Source organism: Cyanistes caeruleus, chromosome 25, assembly GCF_971803275.1.
Source record: "Cyanistes caeruleus chromosome 25, bCyaCae1.hap1.1, whole genome shotgun sequence".
NCBI lineage: Eukaryota > Metazoa > Chordata > Aves > Passeriformes > Paridae > Cyanistes > Cyanistes caeruleus.
The window spans coordinates 2,776,714-2,795,901 of NC_141725.1; the positions used below are offsets into that span (position 1 = coordinate 2,776,714).

The following is a 19,188-nucleotide window of genomic DNA, read 5'->3' on the forward strand; positions in this document are numbered from 1 at the left end:
GAGAGAGTGGGCGGAGAGAAGCTGAAAGAAAATGAGATTGAGGGAGAAAATGACAGAAAACTTGGGATACTGAGGGTGAAATGAGGGAGACCGAGGGGAAAAGAGTGAAAGAGCGAAAGAAGAAAAACAGAAATAAAAAGAGAGACACCAAGGGGAAAATGGAAACTCAGAGAAAATATGGGAGATTGATGGAAGAAATTAGGGAGACTGAGAGAAAAAGGAAAGAAATTGAAAGAAAATGAGAGTGTGGGCAATTGAAACGAGAGAGCAAAGGAAAAATGAGGGAGAACAAGGGAGAATAAAGGAGTAAGGGAAAAAGGGGGAGAACAAGAGCAAATGAGAGAAACTGAGTGGAAATGAGAGATAGGCAGAATGAAAAGGGGAGCACTGAGGGAAAATGAAAGACAAGGAGGAGGAAAATGAGACGGAGGAACGTGAGGGAGAGACGGACAGAGAGAAAAAAGGCGCAGGAAAGAGTGAGGCTGCGGAGAACAAGGCGAGCCCTGCCCGGCCATCCCGGGCAACCGACCCCACCGCATCGGGACCTGCGGCTTCCCTCGTTTGCCCTTGTTCCCACCTCATTTGTGTCGGGAATTAACACACCGTCGGGGAAACGTGGAACGAGGGCGGGATGGGAGCAGAAGGGGCGGGATGGCGCGGCCGGGAGCGTACGGCGAGGCCCACACCCCTGCTCCCGGTGTTGGTGGTGCACTAAGAGGAACAGCACGGAGGACAGAACCGAGGACAAAAGTGGGGACAGCACCGGGACAGCAGCCGGAGCGGAGCGGCCGCCGCATCGCCCCACACGGGGCTGGGGGGGGCGGCCAGACCCCGCTCCCGCCCCCCGTCTGACCCACAGCGCTGGTCCCGCCCACAGCCCCGCCCACTTTAAAGCCCGCCCGCCGCTCATTAGTGAATACGCCTGTCCATCACGGTGAGGAGGGCGGGGCCCCGCCTCTCGGCGTGCGGCGCGCGGGCATTGGCGGCGCGCGGGGGCCGCTGTGGCGCTGAGGCGGTTTCCGGTTCCGCGGGGCGGGCGCGGGGCTGGCGCTGCCTGTGAGTGACACACAATGAGGCGGGCGGCGGGGCCGTGAGGGGCCGCGACCGAGCAGGCGGCGGCCGAGGCGGTGGGGAGGGGGGTGGGGGGGACGGACAGAGCGGCTTCGCTCGTGGACAGAGCAGGGGAAGAGATTCTCTCCCCCCCGCCCCGCCGACCGGGCAGCGAAACCGCCGCGGCGGCGGGAGCGAACGAGCGGGGCCCGCGGCGCTGCTGTGCCCAGCCATGGACAATCAGGTGAGGGGAGCGGCCGCGCCGCGCTGCCGGAGGGGTGGGGCGGTGCCGCCCCCCCTCAGAGAGGGGGGCATGTAGGGGAGGGAGCCCCGGGAAAGGGGCCCTGAATGGGGGGGCGCCCCTGTCGGGAAGGGGGGGCTGGGGGGCATCGCCCCCCTTTGCGGGGGTATATATCCTCGTCACACGCTCTTTGGGGAGGGGCACACCTCCTCCATACCCTTCATTTGGGGGGGGGGATACATGTTCTCTCTACACCCTTTAATGGGCACACCTCCTCCCCATCCCACTTGGGGGGGGCATATCTCGCCTTTGGGGATCACATCTCCTCGTCAGTCCCATTTGGGGGGCACACCTCCTCCTTCCCACACCCTGTTGCGGAGGCACATCTCCTCTCCTGTCCCTTTTGGGCGGCACACGTCCTCCTCACACCTCTTTGTGGGGACACACCTCCTCCCTACAACCCCCATTTAGGGAGCACATCTCCTTCTCACACCCTTTTGGGGGTGGCAGATTCCCTCAATCCAATTTGGGGAGTTACACCTCCTTCCCACCCCCCCATTTGGAGGGGGTGCACGCCTTTTCCTCACTCCCCTTTTGGGGGACACATCTCCTTAATCCCATTTGAGAGGCACACCTCCTCCTTCCTGCACCTTTTGCGTGAACACATCTCCCCAATCCTATTTGTGGGGGCATCTCCTCCCCACCCCCCATTTGGGGGACACACCTCCTCCACACACCCCATTGAGGGGGGGGCTACATCATCTCCCCAATCCCATTTTGGGGAGCACATCACACCCCTCATTTAATGGGGACTCCTCCTTCCCACCCCGCATTTGGGAATCACACCCCCTCCCCAATCCCATTGAGAGGGGGCACCTCCCCACACCCTTCTGGGGGGGTTTCAGCCCTCTCCCCTCCGTGGGCGGCCGCTGCAGCCTCGCCCGCGGCGGGGGGTGTGAGCAGCATTTCCCGCAAATTCCTGCCTGGGATTATTGCCGGGGAGGGAGGTGCCGGCGGGGCGACCCCCCCCGAGCCGCGCTGGGAAGGGTTAATGCCACCGGGAGAGTCCCTGCCGGCCCGGGGGGGTTCCAGGATGCGTGCGGGAAGTTTACCTGAGGTGATGTGGATGGGGAACCTTTTGTGTGCGTGGAGCGGGTAACAGGTACCTCCCGGGCTGAGGTTCGGGAACGAGCCCCGCTATCCCGGATAATCACCCGGAGGAGCGGGAATGGGAGCTGCTGATGGCTTTCAGGCAATTAGCACATCAAACAAAAACCAGAGCAGCCTTCAGAATGTTTATTGAGAAGTTGAAAGCAGGCTCCTTTGTATTATTACAAATTGTTTGAATAGGATCCTGATTTCCCTTTGTTGAGAGACACGCTTGGAAAAAAAGGAAAAAACCCTCCATTTTCGGTGGAGCAACTTTGGATGCTGGTTATGTTGGGAGATCTTATTTTCAAATGTGTTTCAACTTTTGGCTTAATTCACAGCGATTGTTAATTGGAGCAGGGTGTGAGGAGTGCAGCAAGTACAACTTTCACTCTCAGTTAAACAGTTCTCTTTTATGTTTAATTTCTGTCTCTTCCACACAGCCCCATCTGGTTCTCAGCTCCAATTTCTCAGCCGTTTCAACTCGGAAAGGCAGATTTTGTAGCCTGACAGTCATTTGCACTTCTCAGGAGAGGGGTAGTAACTGGCAACAGTAGCAGGATTTAAAGGGTAATTATGGAATCGATAACGTGAGGCTGCGGCACAGCCTGGCTCAGGGGATGTGAACACTGTGGGAAGCATCCCAGATAAAGCAGGCCTGCAGGCACACTCCAGTGTGAGCTCAGGATTTCGGCAGGCTGGCTCCACATAATGCTTTTGCAGCGTTGGAGGGATTGCTGTGCTCGGAGAGAAGCACACCTTGCCTTTCTTCTCAGCCCTTAATGCGACATGAAAGAACAGCCGGCCCTGGGCCTTGGTTCTTAGCGCAGGAGCGAGGTGGAGCTGCTGTAGATAAGCCTTAAGAACAGGAAAAAATGGCCTGCCAAGAGAACTTGCAGAGGAAGGTATCCCAAAGAAGTGCTGTAGCAATAATGGTGAAGGAATTAATGAGATGAGTTTGTCCCCGAGCCTTCGGATTGATGTGTTGGGTGGCTGAAGGTATTTTGCTGTAAAGATTTAAACTGCCTGAAAAACTGTGTTAAGGCTTATGGTTGAAATTGGAACTGGACTGCAATTTGGGAGGTCAGGCTTTGATGCCTGGTGCTCTGCAGACCTCCTGTGAGAGCTTTTTACAAAGACAAGAAGGCTGAGATGGAGACACTTGTGCATTTTCAGCAAGTATTCACCATACTCTGGAAAAAAATCTTGGGTTGGAGATGCAAAATTTTTTTAGAGCATTAATTGTGATCACATTCCTTGCTGCAGTTTTTCAGGGGGAAAATAAGGGTGATACTTTCCCTAAACATTTGTCTGGAGCTCGGGAAGCTTTCTCTTTCCCTGCTCATTGTCTAACATGCCCTTGGTTTGGCTCCAGGTCAACATGTAATATAGGTAATGACAAATAATGCTGCCTCTCCCAATGGTAATTGGAACTTGCTAGGAGGAGCAAGACACTTTTTTTCAAGCCTGAAGTGAAGAATGGGGTAGGGACTAAAACCAGCCCCTTTTTCTCTGAGGCTTCTGGTGCTGGAGCTGGATTTTGGTAGGTTTAGTTTGGAATCACTGCTGCTGCTCTGGTTTGTGTAACAAATGTACACAAAAGTTGGGTACCTTGAGTGTTATTCCCTGTCTACAAATGTGGCTCTAAGATTTCCTTGATTTATCTTGTGTTTGACTCCCATTTGCCTTTTTTCTGTTACATCTGTTTAATTCATTTCCTTTCTTCTGGCTGTGAAGTCCTGCAATACTATGTGGATTTTCACCATTAATTTCATTCGGTTTTTAAGGCATTTAATGGGATTTTTGTGCTTTGAGCCAGATGTGGGATACACCTTCCCTGTTACTCAGAGATCAGAGTAGGATTCAGGAGTGCAGATCAGAATTAGGTCAGTTTAGTGTTGGACATTATACAGGCAGATATGTTAACTTGGTCTTTGAAAGCAAGATAATAAAATATATTTAGAACCATACAGGAAACATAATTTTCTTCTGATGAGTGATATATTCTAGAGAATATCGTAAACCACCAATTCATGATCTGATTTTTTCCTGTTTCAAGATGAGTTTTCTGTCAGTGCTGTGAATTCTGTAAGCTGTGAACATCAAGTTCTGTCTCTGACACTTTCTAGAAATAAAGATTCCTCAATTAGGACTTTGCTGACAATTTAACTGATAAGTGAGGCAGAGAAACCGATCCCTCTGGTAGAGCTGCTCTCTTTGCAATGTTAATATTAGGAAGAAAATAGGTATGAAATGGTGCTGGGAGCTATTTTTGTGTCAGCTTTGCCGTTGATAACAGCGGTTTGCAGTCTGAGGCTGATCCCCACATGGGGGCTGTTGTGTTCCCGGGTGGATCCAGCACCTTCCAGCACGGTTTTGTGTCTCTCTGTTCACGGTCCTGCCTCTGTCCCCACGCAGTGCACGGTGCAGGTGAAGCTGGAGCTGGGGCACCGGGCCCAGCTGCGCAAGAAGCCGACCACGGAAGGGTTCACCCATGACTGGATGGTGTTCGTGCGGGGCCCGGAGCAGTGCGACATCCAGCACTTCGTGGAGCGCGTCGTCTTCCGGCTGCACGAGAGCTTCCCAAAACCCAAGCGAGGTCAGAGGGGTTGGATGTGGTTTATCTCTATGAAAGAGCATTTTGCAAGTCAAGGTTGGGTTGAACTGTCACTTTTCTGTGAAATATCTCCTTAAAGAGGAGCGAAACATCCATTGCGTGCACTCCAGCTTTAACCTTTCCCCACTGTGTTTGAGGAAGGTCAGGGAGAATGGGACCTTCCTTCTGCTGAAAGGGCAGGAGGTGAGCTGCTTTCTCCTCTTATTTAAGCATTAGTGTGTGCAGGTTCTCAAGACACATGTGACAGCAGAAAATAATTCATGTTACACAGTGGGAAAGATGGGTTTGATTTGTTAGAATTTGCCAGCAAAAGCTAGAAGCACATGAGAGATGCTCTAATCTTGGGCTCATATGTGTAATGGGTATGGAGATTTGCAGATCCTTGCAATTTCTAGTCTCAGGTGCCTGTTCATGTAGCCTTAACCCAGCAGAAATGAAAGCTGCCATGGGGTGATAAGTGTCTTTGCTGTACATTCCCCCTGCAAGCCCAGTGCAGTCATTGTGGTTGTGTTGCAATGTTATTTTCTGATTTTGTTTTCTGACTCTGTAGCAAAATTAACCTTATTCTTGGCATGGGGTAGCAGGAGCTCATGAGGTTGAGGTGGAGGAGCAGGAATTGCCCTTCTCAGGGGCAGTGCAGTTACATCTGTGTAGGACTGTGTAACTGAAGCTGCAGCATTAGTGCTTTAGGAAATACAAGCTGCCCGTGAGAATTGTTGTAATGTGCATTCTTGGGAATGCTGCTTTGGGAGCAGGACACTCAGGATGCCTTAGGACACCCTGTGACATTGGGTATTTGTGGGAGTCCACAGTGGAAAGGAACTGAGAGGAGCTCAGCATTAACAAGGGCGTGACTCTGGTCTATGTTGGTAATACCTCCTTCAAACTGATCTGCTAAAACTGATGTATGATAAGCAGGTGCAGGACTGAGCTGAAAGCAATCTGTAGGTTACAGTTCTTGTCTTCTGGTGTAATTAATTTATTACAAATAACTGTGTTGGGATAGTACATAGAATCCTGGAATGGTTTGGATTGGAAGGGCCCTTAAAGCCCATCCTGTTCCACCCTCTACCATGGGCAGGGACCCCACCCACTGTCCCAGGCTGCTCCAAGCCCCATCCAGCCTGGCCCTGGACACTTGCAGGGATCCAGGGGCAGCCACAGCTGCTCTGGGCACCCTGTGCCAGGGCCTGCCCACCCTCCCAGGGAGCAGTTCCTTCCCAATATCCCATCTATCTCTGCCCTCTGGCAGTATAAAACCAAGGCCTTTGCTCAGTCAGTAGCTGTATCATCTGCCTTTACCGGGGTATTTTTTCCCAGTCCCTGGGTTTTCCAAGCTTCCTTGATCTTGCTCCTAATGCCAGCATGCTTTTGGCCAGGGTGTGTCTGGGTTGTACTGTGGCAAATGCTGTGGCAAATGCCTCTCCTATTCCTGAGTTTATTTGAAGGGTTTCTTCAGATGGTGCCCTCTTGGAGCAGATCCTGGTGCTGAAGGTGGGCTTGTGCTGCTGGCAGATTGCTCTTGGAGCCCTTGGAATTTGTCAGAATAGAGTGGCAGAGGAACAAAGGCTGCTTGGCAGATAGGCTTAAGATTCCTGCTGCCATATTGGCACTGCTCTTTGGTTTGGGATTTTTCCCTCTAAATGACAGGGTTCTTATATGAAATTCAAGTTAAAGCAAGTCTAGAGGTTTTTGTTATTTTTAGTGATGCCCTTTTTTCTCAGTTGCATTTGGAGTGCTGCTTTCCAGCATCTTAATGATGGTAGAAGTGCTTAGAGCTGGGTGGGGATAATACAGCTACATTAAAGGAAAATAATTTGTGTGCTTTTAGGTTTGATGTACTGTTTCCTAATCATATTAATTACTTGGAATTCTTAAGAGAAACTCAAAAGATTTGCACTGAATTCCTCTAATTACCTAATTGACTTTATTTACATATATTGTAGTGCATAAATTATATGCAAGTGCATCCGGTTCCTGAGAGGGAGAATATCTGTGTGGGTCTCATGTTTCTCCTGGCAGCTGCTGTGTGCTGCTACATCATGGCCAAAGAAATGATCCTGGAATCCTTCAAATTGGATATCCTGGAATGGATAATAGGAAAGATTCAGGAGCATGAGCTCATACCAGATAGCGGGACAGGGGGAACTGAGGCAGGGACATGCAGATTAATTTCTGAGAAGCAATTAACTTTTCTAATTGCTGTTTCTGCAGTAAGCAGCTCTGACCTTAGCAGAAAACTGGTTCACCTTCCTCCTCGTGTTTCCTTGTGTGTGAAATAAATAGCAGTGCTCACCTGCCCTTCAGGTTTGTTCAGCTGTGGGGGAAGCAGCAGCCTGGAGCATGGCCGTTACCCAACTATGAGCATTGAGGAGTGCAGGGGAGTGTTTCAAGGAAAAAATAATCACCTGCTTGTGCGTGGTAGTGTTTTGATTCAGAAATATGGGCATCAAATTAAAGTTTACCTTTCTGTGCTGTTTAACCTTTTGGGTCTTGGCCTTTCCTTGCCAGGCACTTGGAACTGGCAGTGTGAATTGTTGTGGGACTGCCCAGAAATGTAATTGTATCTCAGTGCACAGGAGGGGAAGGATCTCACTGAGGCTCTGGCCCTGCAGTGTTTTATGTTTCCGTTCCATGGGAGGAGCTAAGAGCAGATTTTGTATTCTTAACTAAGCCTGTGGCCACCATCTTATTCTGTGTGGGTTTTTCCACAAAGGTCAGTGTTTTAACTATGCCCTGAGTTGTCAGAGGCCCAGTTCTCCTTTTTGGCTCGGATAAAGTTGTGCTGAATTCCAAGTTCACATTTATTTGTTCTCTTTCAGTGTGCAAGGAGCCCCCCTACAAGGTGGAGGAGTCTGGCTACGCTGGCTTCATTATGCCCATTGAAGTGCACTTCAAAAACAAGGTAGAATCTGATTTCTGGTCTTCTAATTGTTTTGAGCTGTGCCAGAGCCTGAAACTGCCTGACAGAAAGACTCTAAATTATGTGACTGTTTTATGTGTGTGTTTTTTATTAGTCTAATAAATAGAATTTAACTGGGAGTTGGAAGCTCCTGCCAGACTTCAAAAGAAAGCTTTTGGCAGAAATGGAATTGCATAGAAAGGTGATACCAGGACAGTGGATGGTCATGGAGATCCTGAGCAGAGATTGTACACTTGTAGCTTCTTTAGCATTTAGGATATTAAAGCAATATTATTATATTTAAACTATTTTATGTACATGTGAAAGTAAATAAACATAAAGCATGGATACTATAAATATTTGTAAACACTGTGTTGATTGTCAATATATTAAAAAATCTGCTTTTGAATTTGGCAGCTTATTAAATTTAACTGTATAGGTATGAAATCTGCAGAGGCCCAAAACAAACATTTGTATTTACAGCAGAAGTATTTAGAGCTGTGTTAAAGATATCCTTGTTCTAACTCAGTGCTCTTCTAGAAAGAAAACACTAAATATTTTAAGGCTTAAGATGCATTGCCAGCAGGTATATGAAGGTTAAAATTTGGATTTACTGCTTGCTTTAAGTCTACCACAGAGGTCACATGCTGTAGGTTATGAAAACAGGGAATTGGGCACTTGTGTTCATATTACCTCAGTTTCAGTTAAATTGTTTTGTTAAACATGAATAATGGATGTTTCTGGGTTTGATTACTGCTTAAATAATAAAATAAAAATGAATGTTTTGCTTATGATCCCTAAGAGGGAACTGAGATAAACTAAAGCAAAAATGTTGGGCCACATCCCTGTAATCTGTGCTCTCCCACCCCCTCAGCTCTCCGAGCAGCAGTCCTTACCCCAGGTGTGTTGACAGCAGACCACATGTAACAGGCTCATTCTATTTAGCTTCTCTTCCTCCTTTCCCTGTCCCTCCCACAAACATCTGTCTGCTATTCTCTTCTGTCGCTGCTCCAGCCCAGGATGCTCTCCTGGCAGTGTCACTTTGTGAATAATCAGCATTTTGGGTTGGGTTCTTGGCCTACCGCATTGCTCTCACCCCACTTTATGGGTTGGAGGAATAAGCCAGATAATGGGGCTGAGCCACAGAAGACAGAGTGCCCTCCTAAGCCTGGGAATGTTTTGCCCACAAGTTGTTTTTTGAGTGGGTAGGGTAAGCCAAAAGGCTGGGAAGAAGCATGGCAGGCAGGGACTGAGGGGTGAACGTTGTTGATACAAGCAGCTTTTTGGCAAACACTGAAAACTACGACTTGAGTGCAACAAAAACACCTCAAAAGCTTGAAAGTAGTTCTACTTCTGGTGGCTTTCCTGAGGTTTTAGATGGGAATTAGAAAATTCTCCATCTGCACTAAATATTGGCTTAAGTCAGGTTCAAAATCCTTTACACTCTTGACCAAAAAATGTGAACTTCTCCAGGCTGATTCCTTAAAAGTGAAACCTCTAATGCCTGGGAGGGGTGAACTGTGTTTTAGTTCTACATTTTCATTTTATTTTCCCTTCCTTTTTTCATCTAGCTGCTCCCCACTCTTCCCTTTTCCCTGCAGTTCTCCAATGATTTCTTTCACAAATGCTCAGGTCTCCTTCATTTCTGTGTCTTTTTGTAGGTGCTCACGTTTCCTGTGACTGCCATCTGCATTCCTATGTTTTCCCTCTGTCCCTCATATTCCCATGTTCCTCATGGAATATGGAGCTGGCAGCTTTTCTGACTAGAACTTGCTTTCACACCCACCGGGGTCATCACTCCTCATTGTTCCTCCACACACGTGACTGCAGAGTTGTTCCCCAGCACTGAGCAGAGAGGTGGCTTTTATAAATAAGGGAAATAGGTGGGCTCTGTTCTCCCTGGAAACAATGGAAGGAGCTGTTAATTTAGGAGAAGGCTCTTTGTTTCTGACGTTTTGGTCTTCAGAAACATGACAAATAAATAGGAGAACAGGTTGAGTTGCAGACTTGTTTTCAAAGGTACAGATCTTCAAAACACTCATTTTTGCCCTGTTTTTTAGCTGCATATTTTCTGGAGAAGTTCTTTTCCGTTTTTCAGCTGATTAACAAATTGCTAATTAAGGAGTTTCAGGCAGCACCTCTCATTATTTAATTGGGGCAAGGGGTGGTTGAGAGAAAAGGTGGAAAAGGTTCCATCTTCCAGCATATCATTGGAACAAAGATGTGTGTTCAGATTCAGCCATGAATTTAGGATTGCAGGGAGCTCAGAAGCTGCTGCTGGGGGGGTGAGCGGGGACAGGAGCCCAGGAAGGGCTGGAGCTGTGCCAGGGCTTGGGATGGATCTCAGGGCAAGGTTCTTCCCCCCGAGGCTGCTGGCACTGCCCAGGCTCCCCAGGGAATGGGCCCGGCCCCAAGGCTGCCAGAGCTCCAGGAGCGTTTGGACAGCGCTCTCAGGGATGCTCAGGGTGGGCTTGTTGGGGGGTCTGGGCAGGGCCAGGGGCTGCACTGATCATCCCTGAGGGATCATTTCCAACTCAGGATATTGCAGGATTCTGTGTGAAGAGTTGGGCTCCTCTGTCCACTGCTGCCCAGTGATGATGCCATCTGGGAATTTTAAGAGCTTTGATCATTTTCAGTAAGTGCAGTTGAAGGAAATGTAAGAGGTAAATACATCTACAAAGACAGAAATGCAAAGTCTGGGATAGTAAAAATTACAAAGATAGGGAAAGAGGAGGAGGGGAATGGCAAAGATTTAGGATACAGGCTGTGTTCTCCTGAATTAAAGAAGATGGTGTTAAAACACCAAATAAAGTCTTCATTACTTTAAGATCTTGTTCTCACTCTGATCTGTGTAAACCTGTTGACACTGGTGGGGATCAGCTGGTGTGTGTGCAGCAGATATTGTGAATTGATTACAGCATTTAGGACTCTTCCTTGAGTAATTGTCTTCAAGTAGATGTTATGGATTGGTCCTGGGATGGGGGTGAAAAGGCTCTTTGAAGGTGACTGGGCAGCAGAGCAGGGTCTGGGTGGTTTTGTGGCATATGTTCCTCACACTCTGACACATTTTTGTTGATGTGTGTCCTCATCTGAAACCAGACTTGCAGAGGCTTTGGGATTTGTTTATCGGTGCATGTTTAGCTTTGTGAAGGTGAGAAAAGAAAGGATTTAAAGAGGGAGTGAGCCCAGTCTTTGGAGATTGATCTTTGCCATGGTTGGCTGAAATGGGTTTTCTTTCCACAGTTTAAGCCTTCTTTCTTAGCCATTTCCTTTCCCTGTTCTGATTTGTTACTGGGATGACAAATCCTGGCTGTCAGAGCTGTGTGCTTTTTGCTTTTGCTAAAGAAATACCAACCTGTGCTCTGGGAAAGAACAGCTTTACTAAGAGCTGTTTTAATGAACTTCATCAAGGTTTTTTTTAAACAACTTGGCATAAAATTGCCCATTGACTCTTTGTTTTGGAGGACTCCCTTTTTGTTATCATTGTTGTGTGTTAGGAGCAGCAGACTCAGTGCTCTCGGTGCCCTTTTGTCAGATGGGGAAGTGTCAGCAGAGTGTGAAAAAGGTGTAAGAGCCTGTTCTTATCCTCTGTGAACATTGCTGGCCTGTGTTTGTCCTTCCTGTGCTGCAATCCAGCTCCTCCATGAGCAGGTGCTTTCTCAGGGCTGGTATTTGAATTGCAGAATATAAATTGTGAATATTGCAGTGAGCCTGGGCAGTTGGAGGCTCTGAGCAGCCACAGGACTCGTGGTCTCCTTTAACACTGGCAGAGCCTTTACTGCTGTAACTGATCCTGAAAAACAAATGGCAGGGGCTCAGCAGGTTGATTGATAAAGCTTTTGAAAGTCGAGTTGGCTAATGACAGCAGATCATTTGGACTGGAAATGTTAGTGTGCTATTTTTGTTTTGAAATCCTTTGTGTTCCTGTAACGAGGGCTGCTGTGAGTGGCTTCTGGTGCTTGAATCGATACAAACCGCGTACAACAAATGCGTTGCTGTTTTTCTCCTGCTCTTCCCCTTCCCTCTCCCCCTCAATTTCAACAGTCTGGAGGCTTTTTTTCATTGTTGTCTCCAAATAAATCTCTTCTAGTGGTACATGTTGTAATCTGGAGGCTGTAATACAGGTCTGGCTTTGGTATTCATTCCCTGTGACATTTTTTGCATCCTAATCAAATTAGATCAATCCTCCCCACAAAGCTAAAGGTCTAGTAGATTTTCATGTTATTCTGATATAAGGCAGATGATATTAATGCAACATGGATAAGATGTTGTATTAAAGTCTCTTTAAAGATGCTACCTCCTAATTTTAGTGCTAGAGATAAAAGCCTTCCAGGATTTACATAATGGATACATGGAACTTGGGCTTTTCCTATTAGTGAGAAGGAGATAAGCAAAGAAAGCAAAGAAATTCATTTGATTTTTCCAGTGAGGTTCAAAAGAAAAATATGCATATTTTACCCCTTCTGCAACCTTTGTAGAGGTGATATAAAAAACAAATAGAGAAGTATTGGAAAAGGGGAAAATTATTTGTGTATCAGAGTAGGAACTCAGTGGAGACATTGTAGGTGGGCTGCACATATGGCAGGGGAGGTGAAACAGGATCAGCTACAACTGGTGTCAGGACTGTGCCATCAGGAAGGGATTGGCCTGGGGAAAGCTGGGGCAAGTGTTGGCCAGGGAAATATTCCTCAGGAGGGTTAAGAGCCTGTGTTTGCATGAGACATTTGATTTTACTGAAATTGCCATTTGGGGCAGGATGTGCAGAGGTTTGAGGAGAGCTTTAACCTGTTGGAGTTTACTCAGGGTTGCTGAAAGCTGAGGAAGGAGTGAAACTTGTCCCTTTGTCTGCCCTTCGAGGGAAACATTTTAGGTCTGTTCTGTGCAATGTTCCTTCCCAAACCTGCAGCAATTCCTTTTTTGTCCTGCTACTGCTGACCAGGGAATCTTTGCTTTTACACTTTTCTGTCAGAAATTAGGATGGATTATCAATTTATCCATTTTTTTTTAATCTGAGGAGGGCCAGAACCCCTGGGCTGTGTGTGTTTGAGTGGCCATTCAGTGTGGCACATCCATAGGCACCTCCAGGTGATGAAAATACTTATATATGTATATTTGCATGGCATTTGTGGCAAGGCTGTGTTTGCAAAGACAGAAGCTTTATCAGCCATGCCAGCTTCATATCATGTATTTGTAAGAGCTGGTAGATTATTAAGTGCTTGTCTTGGAGTAGTGAGTAGATAAAGAGATGTATTTACACTAATCTACATTATATGAATATATTCATTTTACTCTTTTTATATTTATATATATATATGTATATATATATTTTTGTATATATAATAAAAATACATTAGGAAAATCTAATTTTCAAACAAAGTAATAAACATCTGAAGGAGGAAACTCCTAAATGCTTAACCCTGGAGAATCTCCCAAAAGATAAGGGTGGATTCCTGAGTGGAACATAGAGCTGATTATTTCAAAATCTGAATATTGGGCTATTCCAATTTCCAGTGCCCTGTCTGGAAGCTGCTCCAGGACCAGTCAGACGGGTTGTACCAGCCTGGGAAGGGGTTTCATTTCTCCAGACTGTTCTGGATAAATGCCTCTGTCAGGCTGGATCTATGGCAAAAGGGAAGTGGTGTTAGATGTTATAGTTATTGAATAACCATGAGCCTGCTTCCTTGGTGTGCTAGATTTTTGTAGATAATTTTGTTTTATGGCTTTCTAAAAGTGATTTATGAGCTTTATGCGCACGCTACCAGTGAAATTCTTTTGATTTGTGTTAAGTGGCAAAGGGCACACCCTGCCTTAAAAACAAGACAAGGAAATTTTAACAAAAGACTTTAAAAAATTCCTCCTCTTATGAAAAGTGCCAAAAGAACTTTAACCCATTACTTCAGAACTCAAAGGAAAAATAAAGCAGCTTCAGAGCTCGTAACAGCTCAGTGGCAGGCAGTGCAGACAGGAAGCAGTAAAAATAAAACCTAATGTACCCAGCTCAGGAGATTGGAGGTGGAATAGGGGGATTCACTGGATGAAGGGAAGTTTACAGCAGCTGCAAATAAAACCCCTGGCTTTGTGGTGTTCACTTGTAGTTTACTTCTCTGGCATCCTGGGATTTAAGGGGCAGATGCAAAGTGAGGTTCTGAAGTGCCTTGCTGAGACATCCCTGCACCAGCTTAACCATTTCATGTCCAAATGCACCACTGAATTTGAATCTGAACAATTCATATCTATCAGTTAGAAATGGACATGATGCACCCTTTTTAAAACTTTTCTTGCATGTAGGGCCGTTTAGAAAAGCTTATAGTCTTGGGAGCAGCAAAATGTCTTCCCTTGTCAGTTTTTCTGATTGACTTCAAGGAATATCAGAAGGTGGAATTATCTAAGAGCAAAGCTTAGCTTGTGTGTGTAGTTGCTGCTGAAGCAGGAGTACATGAAGGATTTGTAGGATTGTCTGGACCAAAGTTTGTAGGGTGACAAAGAACCTACTGTGGGTTGCAGCTCCCAGCAGCAGGATGTGTGGATCCCAACATGTTATTGAGAAAGGCTTTGAAGTGTGGCACTGTGGACTCAGCCTGGCTTTCCATTTAAAGTTAGAGGATGGGTAGGTCTGGGTCAATTGAGAGAGATTTTCCTCGGGTTTCTCCCCCCTTTCTTCCCCTTGATGGTTGTCTGGGGGGGAAGAACCTTTTAGGGAGGACCGGATGGATTAAGCTTTGGAGTGGCCTGAGCTGTAATCATTAGCTGGGTAGTGAGGGCAGTAAAGGAAAGAATGTTTATTTGCAGCTTTTTGCTTTGAGACTTTTGTGGTGGTTCTTTTAGGAGTGCTGTAATCTCAACTATTCACTGAGGGGGGGTGGGGGGCTCCTTATGGCCTGGGGGATACAAAGGAGATTTTAATGATCAGGGCACTCTGCTGGGGCTCATTCCCAGGGCAGTTGTGATCTCTGAGCTGGAGGAATATCCCATTAAAAACCTGCCTTAATTCTAGAAAAATTCAACAGACACACGATAAATACTTTGGTGCTTGTGAAAAGAGCACCAAAAAATGGGATACTCAAGGTGAGAGGAAAAGGGATCTGCTGCCTCTCTCCTGCTCGGAAAGCAAATGGGCAAATGACAAAGCAGAGCTGGTAATGGGATGGCAAAACATGTCCTGACCAAAGGCTGCGCTTGCTGATAGAGCCAAGATTATTTACTCTGTTGTAAACCAGGGAAAGCATTTTAGAAGCCATTATTAGGCCACATTTGGATTTCTATTCATCCTTCATTTCAGTTTATTAGGCTTTGAGGGACCCTGTGCAGCTGCTGTTTGAACTGCAGTGAGCGCACACGCAGAGCTCGCTAATGATTCCGTTAATGAGAACGGGCATGGAAAACAGGCAAATGACAGGGCAGTGTATTTTGCAAGGATTTTTCTTTTTCCTCCCATCTATCTGTTTTAGTTAACTCCTTCCAGTAGCGTGTGGGTTCTTCAGGACTTCCCCAAAAGAGGGTCTTGAAGACTTGCCATTGGCAGCACATTAATCTGAGACTTCTCTGTGTCTCTTGATGCCTGCCCCTGTTTGAGGGTGAGGATCCAAGACCTCGACTCCTGGGTGAGCTCAGGGTACTGATTTTGATGTAAACCAGGTGTAGCTACCACCCTTTGTATTGTTAGAGGTGTAGTTTATCCAAGGAAAGGCCTCTGGAGCAAACAGCAGGAGCTGGGGTGGTCTGAAGCCGTTTCAACCTATTTTCAGCAAATGTAATGGCTGGGGCTGGGAGCCTGCAGCGCCTGTTCCCATCCAACAATGCCACTGCACCAGGAAATCGAGCTGCTGGATGGGAATTCTGGAAAAGACTGCTGTGCAGCTGCTCGGTGCTGCTCAGGGAATGAGGCACGTGGGATGCATTCATGGAAATGCACAGGGCACTGCTGGCCTCACCAGGCTTCCCAGCAGAGTCTCTCTTGAATTTCCAGCCTGGAAATGCAAACTGCAAGAAACACCAAGCAGTGTCCTGTCGATATTTGAATACACAAGGAGAGTATTTGCAGTTTTGGGGGAGGTAAAAAAGAGGGGGATTTCTTCCATTCTGTGCTACAAACGCAGCAGGTGGAACAGAGGCAGTGAGGCGCAGATGATCCCCCCAGCACGCATACAAACTCCGGATTGCTTGGGTGAAAGTGCCCTTGGAAAGTTCAAAAGCCTGGGATATCTTCCCATTCAGCCCCTGCAATATGCATATTGAAAAGGGTTTTACAAACCAAGCCATCCTTTTCCCATTGCGTTTAATCTTTTCTCGGTGCCCGCAGAGATCCTGGGAGTTCAGAAGTTGTTCCTCCTCTCAAAAAGGATTATGCTTTTCTTAATATTGATACTTAGAGTTGCTTCCCAAAGGAGATAGGATCTGAATTTTGCTGAAAACTGTAGTGCATAAAGCTTGTGAATCTGCTTTTCTGGGGAGACTTGAACAGCTTTAAACAGACAAATTTCAGTCAAAATCTGTGTCCATGCATTTCTTTTGCAGTGAGAAGCCTCATGCCTGAGTTCCCCATGAACAATGTTAACCTCAAGCACAAATAGTTTAATTTCCAGCTCTCTGATCTCATGGTGAAAAACTCCATGAATGCAACACTTGGTGGTTTATTTGGGATTTTCAGGAGTGACTGTTTGGATCCCCAGACTTAGTGTGCTTGCCAAGCTTCTTCCAGTTTCCCAAAGCCTTTCTTGTTTTTAGGAGGAGCCCAAAAAGGTTTGTTTCACATATGACCTATTCCTAAATCTGGAGGGGAACCCACCTGTGAACCACCTTCGTTGTGAGAAACTGACTTTCAACAACCCCACCAAGGAATTCAGGCGCAAACTCATCAGGGCTGGAGGGGTAAGTGCCCAGCTTGGGATCCTGAAAGGAGTGGGATCTTTTTGCTCTGAGGTTTCTTTAAGCCCAGCAGGCTTCAAGCAGTTTCCTACATTCCTACAGTTAAAAGATGACCCAGCCAGTTTTGACTCGTGGTTATAGGGCTGTAGCATTTGCAGCAGAACAAATTCATTGTTGGTGTGTGATGGTGACTCTTCATTTGTCAGTTTAAATGTGAGCATTAATATCAAAGCAGAAAACTCCTCTGGAAGGTGAGATCTGCTCTGGATGTTGCAGTCAGTCAGGCAGCTGCAGTTACCTGTGACCTTCCTGGTGCCAGGAGCTGGGTCAGTACAGAAAAGCTCAAGGAAAGAGAGAGGCTTTCAAACCATTTCTTTTTTTTTTTTTTTGGCTTAATAGTTAGTGCTTTATGGTCAATAAATGACCTCTAAACCTGGCATCAGCTACTTGTGGCTTAGATAATAAAAAAAATTAATGAAATTTGGACAATCTAGAGTGAAAACAGGTGTGTGATATTCTCGAGAAGACCCAGTGAAGTATGGGTTGCTTCAGTAGCTGAGCCCTTCCATCTGGGAAGGTAATGAATAGTGATAAACTAAAGGATAATCCTCAAATAACGGCAGGATCTGGGCAAATCACTCCAAGCCATAAAGTGCAAGAAATTTTTAATGAGCCACAGGATGTCAAGGCCAGGTTGGACAGGGCTTGGAGCAACCTGGGATAATGGGAGGTGTTCCCTGTCCATGGGAGGGTGTGAAATAAGATGAGCTTTAATGCCCCTTCCAATCCAAATCACTCCATGATTCCTGTTCCTCGGTGTGACAGTACTTTCCTGTACTGGGCAGAGAGAGGAAGGTGCTCATTTCTGCCCTAGGATGGCTGGAATATGTCTGCTCTCTAGGATTTTCACAGTATGGTATTTTAGTCCTTGTGGACTGAGGTGTTTCAGCTGTTAATCACTTTGATCCCCTTTCTCTGGTGACAGTTTTCCACAGAATTATCCTGGCAATGCAGGGAAGGTAAGAAGGGAATTGTTCCATGGACCTCAGTGCTTGGTGTTAAGATTTTGTGAAGGGAAAAACCCAAGTCCTGTTTTTTTTCTTTTTTTCCCTGAAAGAGTGAATTCAGCTTCTCTTAAACCAAGGAAGTCTTGCTCATTCCTTCCAGATTTATCTCCCTACCCTTTTTCAGGGGAAGAGCATTTGCAGCAGAACACACAGTTCTTGTCCAGAGCTTTATTGCCTGCCTGTGCTCACAATATTGGCATTCCCTTTGGGAAAGACACTCGATATTGCATTGCTGCCTTTCAGTTTTTGTGGGTTTAATACTCTGTATTTGAGGAGTTGCCTTGAAACTGAGCATTCCATAGACGATATCTTTTTATGGCCTTAAAGCAGGCGAGGAAAAAAACATTGAAAAGATGAATAATAGTGTGTTAATTGAGCAAGTGGCTTAACATAATCATGTGTTAATAGTTAATAGTCCGTGAGACTTTGTGCAGACATAATTTCCCTCCTCTTTATTCCCAGGTAATGGTGATGCCAGAAGGAGCAGAGACTGTTTCAAGGCCAAGTCCCGATTATCCGATGCTGCCCACGATACCTCTCTCTGCCTTCTCTGATCCCAAGAAGACCAAACCCTCCCATGGGTCAAAGGTCAGTGCAGCACACGTTTGGGTCAGCCCGAGGTGAGGGAGTCTTTCAGGCCAGGCTGCTGAGAGCTTGTTCAGCAGCTGTTCCTGGCTGCTGCTAATTCTGAACCTCCTTGTACTCTGCAGTTCAGTAGTTAATGGTCTGGAACTTCCCAGCCTTTAGGAGGCTTTTTTACGATCTGATAGACTTCTCTCCAGGGAAGTTTTGAAAAGAAAATTAAATGTGCAAGACTGGGAATTTTCGGTGAATCGTATCTTCCTTAAAGGCAGATGAAATCCTCTCTGATTGTTCTGGTTGTGTCCTCCATGCTGAGGATGGATTCTGTGGCTCTCTCACTGTGTGCCATGCCCAGCTGCATGCTGAGTCCCTGCACCTCTTGGCAGGAAGGCTGAGTGGAAAGTCAGCCCTTCCTCTCCTCAGGGCACTGCTGGAGAGAACACCAAGTACGCTTCCCTTGATGCAACGGGTGCTTTCCAGACTGGATGTTTGCATCCAGCAGTAGCCAGGTCCTGAGACTTCCAAAGAACCCCAAGTCTTTTCTTTTTTTCCCTTATGTACTGAAGCTATTTTTGTATAATCCTACATGGGAGAAACAATCCCCAAGCAATGTGTTTTGGAGCAGATTACATGCACTTTATCAGCCTGAACAGTCACAGGTATTAACAGCAATTCATTTTGCAGTGTAATTCAATTCTGATAGCCATGTTTTTCA

At 46.5% G+C, this 19,188-nt stretch overlaps 1 protein-coding gene and 1 long non-coding RNA gene across 4 annotated transcripts in view; one reads left to right on the forward strand and one right to left on the reverse strand.

Annotated features, from left to right (window-relative positions):
• The window catches only part of LOC147649333 (uncharacterized), a 34,803-nt gene extending 33,929 nt beyond the window's left edge, over positions 1-874 (reverse strand). For 2 of the 3 annotated variants that reach the window (XR_015279175.1, XR_015279176.1), the window contains exon 1: positions 578-850. This is a non-coding gene — a long non-coding RNA (uncharacterized LOC147649333). Of the gene's footprint in view, positions 1-577 lie in introns of all 3 variants that reach the window. The other variant, XR_015279174.1, reaches the window with a different exon arrangement.
• Positions 875-1,152: 278 nt separating this feature from the next.
• MLLT1 (MLLT1 super elongation complex subunit) overlaps positions 1,153-19,188 on the forward strand; it is a 31,210-nt gene continuing 13,174 nt past the window's right edge. The window contains exons 1-5 of the mRNA XM_086862682.1: positions 1,153-1,294; positions 4,859-5,039; positions 7,880-7,962; positions 16,684-16,827; positions 18,354-18,479. Coding sequence (XP_086718808.1) covers positions 1,283-1,294; positions 4,859-5,039; positions 7,880-7,962; positions 16,684-16,827; positions 18,354-18,479 — 546 coding nt within the window. The 5' untranslated portion in view covers positions 1,153-1,282. The remainder of the gene's footprint in view (positions 1,295-4,858; positions 5,040-7,879; positions 7,963-16,683; positions 16,828-18,353; positions 18,480-19,188) is intronic.